The 9967-nt window shown below is 39.2% G+C and overlaps 1 protein-coding gene across 1 annotated transcript; it reads left to right on the top strand.

The window, feature by feature from the left end:
* The first annotated feature begins 5189 nt into the window (after positions 1–5189).
* Positions 5190–8707, top strand: LOC144523067 (guanylyl cyclase-activating protein 2-like). The gene is made up of 4 exons (XM_078258369.1): positions 5190–5636; positions 6733–6882; positions 7851–7947; positions 8080–8707. The coding sequence occupies exons 1-4, from the start codon at positions 5436–5438 to the stop codon at positions 8199–8201; spliced, it is 570 nt and encodes a 189-aa protein (XP_078114495.1). The 5' UTR covers positions 5190–5435; the 3' UTR covers positions 8202–8707.
* Positions 8708–9967: the final 1260 nt, after the last annotated feature.

Below are 9967 nucleotides of genomic sequence, written 5' to 3'. Positions count from 1 at the left end.
TCTCCCACAGTTTTTATTTTTGAGGCTGACACAAAGGTGCCGTCTTCGGTCTCCATGTTGAGCTTCCTGTGACTCAGGAGCTGGAGCACAGCACATTTCGTCAAGGCTGCAGATCTGCTGTGATTTAGACTTCAGAGTGTTCACTGTGTGTCTGTGGTTTGGCCTTGAGCTGACGTCTCTATCTAAGGAAACGATGCTCAGAGAAAGTCTGCTGTTAAATGCAGTACAGTCACTTATTGTGTATTTATAGTCATCATTATTGCATGTGTTTATATTGTATGTTTGATAGTAGAGAATATGAATATATACAAATTTGATTGGTGGTAAACTTGTCTCATCAGAGGGGTGGTAGAAATAACATTATATTGTACTAAGAAACAGACTTTTCATAACTAAAACAGTATTAACGGAACTGTGTTCATGCTCTGACACATTTTTGCTAACGTTCTATCAAACATATCTTTTTTATTACAAATATAAATGATCTTGTAGCGTTTTCAGTTAATTTCATGGCGTCAAACTAAAGTGCAACTTCTTACCTTTTTAATGGAATATCGATTAAACCATTTACTTTAGCTTCGTCTTTACAAGAGCCGGAAAAAGGACGCTAACACCGGTGAATTAGCCGTGTGCTACCCTTTGCCATACTCTGAGACATCTATCTCCCAGCTGTAAAAAGTCACCGGGCGCAGCTGGTTTTTCGAGGGTAATGGCCCTTTTTCACAGCAGACATGTTGACTTGTCATAGTAGGTAAAGCACAGCTGAAATTGATGACCTTAACGATGGCTCAGTTCCATCAAGTGTCCCAGTGAACTAGTTCAGTGAGTCAGCATGGACAATACCAGGGCCTCTCCTAAGTGGAACGCAGCCATCATTAATGGTTTTGAATACACCTGTGCTTTTCCTTCTATGACATGTCAACATGTCTGCTGTGAAAAAGGTCTATAACCATATTAAAAAGTCTCCCAAATGAACATCAATGCTGTCAACACATCTGGGACCGTACCTCTGATATTTACAATGAAATGGCATGCTTCAACAACTCCAAATTGTGCAGTAGAAGCGTCTTAATTTCCACTTTGAATGTAAAGTCGTACCGCCACCTGAGCGTCGCCCAAGCCTTCTAACTGCTTGCTCTCATCAAAGACACTTTCGTATACTAATTAGACATGGAAATGTCCATTTCCATGTATGAAAATTCGTCACTTGGGGCAGCGAAACAATCTAAAAACATGAATGGTATATTAATAATAATAATTGTTTATTTAAAGGTCCCCTTTGGAGTTTTTCTGTGAGTGGCTCCCTGGTTTGTTGTGACGAGCTACACAGTCCTGTCGATGGTTTCACACTATTCCACTCATCTACATATGTCTGTAAAACGCCCAAATATGCAGCAATATGCCAGCAAAGGCAGAAAAAAAAGGATGTAAACAACGGTGGACTTAAAGGGGAACTATGCAGTTTTTTTTAGCTTAATTTACCTTAACTGACCAGCTTCGGAGTCATTGGAATGGTTATATGACTTTTTTTCGGGTTGAATGGTGGTCGTCTTGCTCCCCTCTAGCGCCTGTGAGCGGAAAAACCTCCCTTGCAGCTTTTCAGCTGGCGAGCCGCCGGCCTCAGCGTCAGGGATCATCGTGTGATATCAGGTCTCGCGATGTAACGAATTTCTTCACGGCACTGCACACATACGCCAATTCGGGAACCGGCTAACAATGTAGCGATGGAGTTTTTCACACTATCGTCATGGCTGAGCCGGCAAAAAAGAAGCAGAAAGCTAGGAAAGCATTGTCGGAGGAGCAGAGAAAGAGGAAACAGCAGACTGACCGAGAGAGGAGTCAGACACGAGTAAACATAGGAGCTGCCAAATATCTATTCTGAAGCTGTATAGAGAAACCTGCAAGCGAAAAGCGAGAAAACAGTGAAGAAACGCCCAAAACTGCATAGCGCCCCTTTAAGATGTGTAAAAATCTGCTTTGCAAATGTTTTCTCTTAATGAGTAAACCCAAACATCTTGCAACAAGACTGAACTTACTAAAAACAATCATGCTGGTGAAATGTTCAGACTAATGTTTAATCTACCCATTTAGGTAATTCTGCAATGTTGCCCTTCCCTTGGTGGTGCTACGAAGAACAAAAACAAAACGGCACATTGTCATGCACTTTTATTTATATATGTATATATATATACACATTTTAAACTTGTGCTTCATCTGTTTCAGATGTGAATTCATTTTCTTATTAAAAATGTTTTTATACACACTACATGCTGTATTTGCTTTAATTTCTTTTAGTCCCAGAGTGTCTTTAGTGTTCTATAGTCCAGTGGTGTCACCCAGATAAGAAATGTTCAAATCCTAAACCCAGAGGCTTTGAACATAATCCTCGGAGGCTTAAATGTAGTTACGTATTGGCTGCAGGAGTTCAGGTGATTGATTTAAAGATGTGAGTAGAGAAGACCCCATAGTACACATTATATAAAGTGATCAAAGTGCTAAATCAACCCTTATTATTATTGCCTAAGTCTGTGTTACATATTCTTAGCCAACTTCATTCCAACTTATTACCACTAGGTTTACACTTGTTTTTTGGAATTCATGGTCAATACATGTCATTTATATTAAATAATACCTACATTTAAAAAAAAAAAAAATCATTATTTGACTAATGGTTAGGATCAGAGGAACGTATGTTGATGGGTAATGTCTAGAGCCATCCATGTTGTTTTTGGGCAATTTGGTTGAAAGAAACTTCTAGCAAATATTGAATATATGTGCAGTTGCAGCAGAGTGTCCGCTGACCAACTTCAATGAACCACTCAGACAAACCAGACAAATCCACAGGCCCTTTATATCATATCTTCATAATTGTGATACCAGTGGTTGCAAACAATAACTACTTGTTTCAAAATGTCACTAGCAAGGACATACACTGTAACAAATAATGGACGTAGCATCGCTGACATCACTCATTGGTTTGTGGACATGCCGTTTTAAAGCTTGTGTTTGCATCTTAGCCTTCGCCATCTAGGTATTTTGGAGCCAGAAGTGATTGCATTTGGATGAGAGGATGGAGATGGGGGAGGATGACGCTGCTAAGCTTGTGTTGTGTATGGCTTTGAGTCAGGGGAAAAAAAACTCATCGTAGCAGCTGGAGACCTGGCTTACCACTTGGGGAACACAGCACGAGCACACACGGACAAAACAAACATGCTAAATAAACATATATGTTTATTTTTAAAGCAGATTTTAAATTACATTGTAACAATTTAACAATTCGCCCTCATGAAATCCAATCGCGGCACGGCTGTCTTGGAACGCAACAGACAGACAGACGGTGGCGGGACGCTATCACTGCATTCACACTATAATGCGACACTTAAATTCAACTAACATGTCACAGTGAACAATCAGTTGGACCTCCAGTCTGTTGAGACGCCTCTCCAAACGCAGAAACAAAGCGCAGTCACACCATAAAACGTTAAGACACGTTGAGAAAAAAGATCCGTATTTTGCCGTAATCCAATGACACGAAAAAAAGTAATCCACAGCGATCAGTAGATCCACGTGCAAGATCTTACCGTGCAACGTTGGCACGGTAAGATGTCCAGATTACTGCAACAGTAGTTTTCGTTTTTTGCGTCTTGCATATGCGTCGACAATGGTCTTAGGTAGGGCTGGGCGATATGGAGAAAATCAAATATCACGATATTGTTGACCAAATACCGCGATATCGATACCGCAACGATATTGTAGTGTTGACTATTCACAAAGTAAGTAAAGGCAAAGGCAAATAATAGACCAGCTACAACAGTCTGGTTAGTTCAGAAAAGTACATCACTTTACTGTAATGCAGCCTTTAAAACCAGGAAAAGACACTTATGCCATATTACGATATTACGATATCCAAAATCTAAGACGATATCTAGTCTCATATCACGATATTGATATAATATCGATATATTTCCCAGCTCTAGTCTCAGGTGAGAGCCAGAGCCCTGAAAAAATATTTTTTTTACTAAAGCAGTAGGCCTATATGAAATCAGATGTATTACCTACCACCATTTAGTTGTTTTGTGTTATTTCAAATATTTATAAAATGCCATGTCATGCCAGAAGTAATTATTCCACTCATTTTTGAAACAATGCAATCACCCGTCTCAGCCACCAGCCCGTCATTTTAGGTAGATCTGATCCCGCTGATGTTTGTTCAAGTGCTCATTTTTCTGATCAGTTTGGTTTTTATTGGTTATTTGATGCTATTCAAATGGGGCGAACGTCATGATGGACAGCTGGGATTGACTCCAGATTGGTCGGCCGGGTGTATGGGGGCAAATGTAGTTTATAAAAAACATTGTGTTTTATAAACTACATGTGTTTTGTGAGCAAAAATCCTAATTTGTCTAGTAACTAGTCATTAATGTTGGGGGGACATTTTATCAGAAAATCTGCTTAGAAATATAGAAAATATTGGATAGGATAGAACAACACAATGTTACTCTGCTAAAAAAAAACATCACATTTATTATTAATTTCACTTGTGCCACCCCGTGCCCCCCTTCTAGTCCCGCTCTCTTCCTTATATTTTTTGTATATAGAAAAGTCATTTTTATTTTTTTTTAAATGAAGCTTCCTAATAAAACTATTTACAGTAAAAACAAAGCACAGTACTTGAGTAAATGTACTAAGTTACATTCCACCACTGTTGTGTTGGCCCCTATGTCAAATCATCTATCTTCAGTCACAAATCATCAGTATGTTTTAATATTATCAATGTTTTCTGTTACAATTAATACAATCAGAGCATCACACAAAATGCAGCACTATAACAAAAACTCTTCAATTAGGCTCATATCATTCACAATAATATGATTAAAACAGGTGCCACAGTTCAATTCCATTACAAAAACTTGTATTTCTTATTCTGCATTCATCGGGCAGGTCACGTTGGGTTAACTGAGCTCACGTAGACCTCGGTGGATAAACTGGTTTACCAAGACCACTCAGGCTTTGACGTCATGCATCTTTTAATCCTGTCAAGAGCTCGGCAGTGCTGTTTTGTCTTCAGGGGTCAATCCACTCTTTCGTTTGTCAAAAAACCAAAGGAGCAGTTGCTTTTGAGCACATGCACAAGTGCTCAGAAGTGAGGGAATCTGTATTTGTCTTCAGAGAAATGGGAAAGTGGCTTTGTCACCTTTTTTGGAAGTGCAAATATTGAAGAAAAAGGCATTCTTGAGAGGGATTTGAAGAAAAGTGAAGTAGAGAAAGGTCAATTGGATTGTCAAGCAGATTACCTTGAAACAGTTAGAGTGGGAGTCTGGCGGTGTGCAGATACCAAGCCATGGATCCACGGTTAGTGCACGGTGAGGAATATGCTCTGTAGGTTTTTCTTTATTTTAACAACTTAGTTTTTTGCTTCTTTATTATTTAAAATTATGGGTCAAGAACACAGTAGCACAGATAAGGAAGTGACTCTGCAACACATCCAGGAACTTTACCGTAAATTTGCGAGCGAATGTCCAAGTGGAAATCTGCACTTACATGAATTCAAGAAAATCTTTGGAGTCAACAGCAACTCCACGGAAGAAGAATCTGCATATATGGAAAATTTATTTCGATCCTTTGATACAAATAAGGTAATGTAACAGTGTTGTGTGTGTGTGTGTGTGTGTGAGAGAAAGTGTGTACATTATGTTAGGGAATGTTTAATAAAACAATGTTAAAGGGTAATCGTGGTTTTTATACATCCACTAAAAGTGCTGTTTTTGCCACCAACTTACCAGACTCCATTTAAATAAACAATATTTTTAGAACCAGAGTGGTGATTGTTGGAACAGTGGAAAGACGAACTAAAACGGCTTTTATTGCTTTCGTTTTGTTTCTGTCCACTTTGAATGAAGTGTGTTTTACTGTCACGGTTTGTCAGGAATGGCTTGGACCCTAATGCAGTTTAGATGATTTATTAAACAAAAATTAAGTACATACCAAAAGTGTCCAGAAAGCAACAGGCAAAAACTAATCACACAACAAACAGAACAGGATCTCAAAAACTGGAACTCAGAGACGAAGGGTAGACTCCAAACACGAACACACAGCAACAGACTACACAGCACCCCCAAATGGACAGTAACAGAATGCTCCCACACAAGACAAAGACAACACAGAGACTAAATACACAGGTTAACAAGGACTAACAAGAAACAGGTGACACAACAGGTGAAACAAATCAGGGCAGAACAATCAAACAGGCGGGAAAACAAAAGACAGGAAGTAAACTAGACAGGACAAGGGAGACAAGACAGACTTCAAAATAAAACAGGAAACAGAACATCACAATCATGACATTTACGATGATAAAATTACAGATTATTTACATGGAGTCTGGTGGGTTTGGTGATGAGGATTTCGGGGCTGTTTCATGTTAAACTAACTTAGCTTGAGCCCCCCTAAAAAGGGTCTAAAATCGCCCATGACGTAAATTAATGGTGTGCAATTGTCCAATAACTCTTGTTGTGTCTTGTTTCTTCTTGCTTAATACTGGACCAATTTCAAAGAATGTTGTCAGTCACTTGTCATTTGGACCTAAAAGCATGGCAAAATATGTTCCAGGTTGAAAAAAAAGTAACCCTTTAATGATGAGCGTCAATATTGGCTTTAGTATTGCATTATATTAGCCTTTGTTGGCAGGCAGTGTGACTGACTTACCTGTCCACTGTGCTATTTGCTTCTCAGGATGGAAATATAGACTTCATGGAGTATGTGGCTGGGCTGCATCTTGTTCTTCGTGGAAAACTCGAGGACAAACTGAGGTGGTCTTTTAAAGTTTATGACCGAGATGGAAATGGCTGTTTGGACAGACAGGAAGTGAGACACCTCGTCAAAGTAAGTATTTTATTTATGATCAAAAAACTTATTTTAATCAGTTGCTTTAGACTATTTTGCAAGATTGGATTGGGCACTAATATTGTAATGCTCCAACAGGACACTTTCTTCAGACAATATTGTCCACATTTGTGTTTTCATTTCCACTTCTGATGCAGAATGATAACATTCAAAAACCACAATATCTATCTCTGAACTACAATGCACATGTTTTCCATCGCTCAGCTGTGGGTGTCTGAATAGCTTTTAGTCATCTCTCAGTCCAAAGACATTTTTTTTAGAGTGACAATGACATATAAGTGTATTAAAGCTATAGTGTGTAGTTTCTCAAGTAATGACAAGAAAACTGTTGGCGCGTCCACATGATACAAGCCTTCCGTGATCGCGATTGGTCTCTGAAATGTCAATAAATCTAAAAAAAATGTGGATCAGTGTTTCCTAAAGCCCAAGATGACGTCCTCAAACTATATAGTTTGTTCTGTTTAACCTGTATGTTTAACTTATTTTAGAGAATGTGTGACGTGCACCTACAACACCAAAACTAATTCCTTGTATGTGTAAAAAAACATACTTGGCAATAAAGCTTTTTCTGATTCTGATTCTGATCAAATGTCTTGTTTTGTCCACAACTCAAAGATATTCAGTTTACTGTCACAGAGGAGAGAAGAAACTAGAACAATATTCATATTTACATTACATTTTTAAGTACATGCTACCGGGGACGTTTTGGTGCAGGTGCCATTACAATAAAATATATATGATAAAACAAAATAAAAATGAAATTAGGTAACTTACTATATGAATTGAAAAGGTGTAGTGCAAGAGAAGTACACAAAATAAATACATACAAAGGAAGTAAGGTTCTGTTAAATGTCTTAAATATCTACAGTGTGCAAAGCTGCCATAAATGTTGGATGTTGGAACATTTGAAGTTAAATCAACTTTTCTTCTTTGTTCCATCTGCTCAGATCATCAACAAGATAAAGAGTCACAATGATCCCGACACAGGGAATATTGAAGATATTTGTGACAGAATATTTGATCTGGTGGACAAGAATAACGACAGTAAGTCATATTACAATGTGTCCACATTCGCACGGTGTCAACACAACCCCTCCAGCTCCTTTCTTGTGCTGTTAAAATTGTACTTTGAGGAACATTCAGACTCTGATTGTGTGTCCTTCTGTTGTGAATTAGGTCAGATTTCTTTGGAGGAATTTATTGAAGGGGCTGAAAAGGACCCGTGGGTGATGGAACAGCTCAAACTGGACATCGGGCCCTGTGATTGGTTCGTTGAACAGCAGGAGAAGAAAACCTGACTTCATGATGTACAGTGTATGTTTTTATGACAAATGAATTGGACGCTAAGTGACAGTATATAAATCTGCCGTCTGTGTTCAGTCCGTCAGAGAAACGCTGATACGTTACTGGGTTTGTGATTATCCAAGGAAATAATCTGCATCTGACAGTCCGAGATTCAGGATAATCTAAAGGGATTATTTGTTCAGTTGTGGGACATGCCGACTGTAGGAGATGCAGCCTGAATCTTCTCTGTGGTCTCTGTTTTTGGAAGAGAAGCCTCTCACGTTCATCTTTTTTTTTCAAAAATGTCTTTTTTGATTTTATGCACTCACAGGTAGTACATTACAACTTTTGTCGTCCCCCCTTCAGCCACCCACTGAACCCAACCAACAACAACGTTTTTCTCTCAACATCTGTTACACTATAAAGGCCCTCACACACCAACCCGATTATCGGCCGCTGGACAGTCTGGCGAGGTCGGTGACTCGAGTCTGTTCGGTGTGTCCCGTGCCGTCGTCAGTCGGACGAGCCGTCTGCAGCCATTTTGCCCAATTTGACTTGTTGAATTGGCCAATGGGCAGTCGGACTCAATGACCAATCTGATTGGTGGAGTGCTAGCCCTTGACTAGCGAATCAGTGCTTCTTCCACAAGAGAAAACCGAGAGCTGACAACGCCCGTATCTTCTTAGTACTAGCCATCGTATTTTCTTCCGTTCAGCGAGTAATGACAACAACAATCCTTCTTGACTACTATCAACACTCTCTGATGAAAACAATGACTGACGACAGTCTCTGTGTTTACTAGGTCTAGAGAGATGTTCCGTCATTTCCGGTTTTCATTTTTTGGGCGACAGTACACACTGTTATGGAGATATATTACATCTCGCGCGCAGAATGTACGCTCAAGTCGGCGTCGCTTCGATGTGTTCCGAGGCACTTTTTTGACCAACTCGGGGAGCCGACTGATCAGTCCGACTGTCTTTTCTGCCGACCGTCGGCCGTCGGGTTGGTGTGTCAGAGTCTTTAGAGCTAAAAAAAAAACTGAAAGAAAATTATATGACAGAATTAAATGTACAGAACAATGGCAGTGTTTTTCCTATGTTTGTGGCTTAGCTGCACATATTTGTCGGGGGGTTTAGGGGTTTCCTCCCTTTAAGAAAATGTGACGTTTTTCAATAAAAAACATAATCAATTTCACAAAATTTTGGACCATTATTATTCCCATATCTGTGTCTAAAACAATGGAAAAGCAAAGGCAGATAATAGAAATAACGCTCAAAAAGCTGAAAGACAAAACTTGCTAAAGAAGTCTTTGATAGATCTAAGAAAAATCATTTAGTTAGTTTTGATGCCGACATTGATTTTTACCTTCATTCGGCTTTGGTGGTGTCCAAAACGGCTCAGGTGCTGCACCTAAACCTTATAATTGTAGGAAAACCCTGCTATGACAGGTGTTGCGAATTAGCCATGGCTATAAACACTGTGATACAGGCATCGGATTGTTCTTTGTGTAATAATCTATGTTTTTTGTATCTGTCCCTATTCAAATAAACAGAAATAATAATAATGGCACCTCCAGCAAAGCCATGATATGTATAAATACAAAAATAAATAAAAATGGTACCTTTGCTATCACCCTCCAAGTAGGCGATTTATTTATCTGTCCAATTTGAGTTTTCTGCTACACGACTAAAACTACTTGAATGTACACACGTTCCACCAAAACAAGTTCCTTCCCGAGGCTATTTTGCAGAGGCACCGTGGCTCCATCCAGCGCTTAGCC

This window comes from Sander vitreus, chromosome 1 (assembly GCF_031162955.1).
Source record: "Sander vitreus isolate 19-12246 chromosome 1, sanVit1, whole genome shotgun sequence".
Taxonomy (NCBI): domain Eukaryota; kingdom Metazoa; phylum Chordata; class Actinopteri; order Perciformes; family Percidae; genus Sander; species Sander vitreus.
The sequence above is the reverse complement of the archived record's forward strand: the minus strand, read 5'-3'. Positions and strand labels throughout refer to the sequence as shown.

Coding starts and splice junctions, on each gene's coding strand:
- LOC144523067 (XM_078258369.1), top strand. CDS start 5,436: ATGGGTCAAGAACACAGTAGCACAGATAAGGAAGTGACTCTGCAACAC. Junction 5,637..6,732: donor GATCCTTTGATACAAATAAG/GTAATGTAACAG, acceptor TTTGCTTCTCAG/GATGGAAATATAGACTTCAT. Junction 7,948..8,079: donor GGTGGACAAGAATAACGACA/GTAAGTCATATT, acceptor GTTGTGAATTAG/GTCAGATTTCTTTGGAGGAA.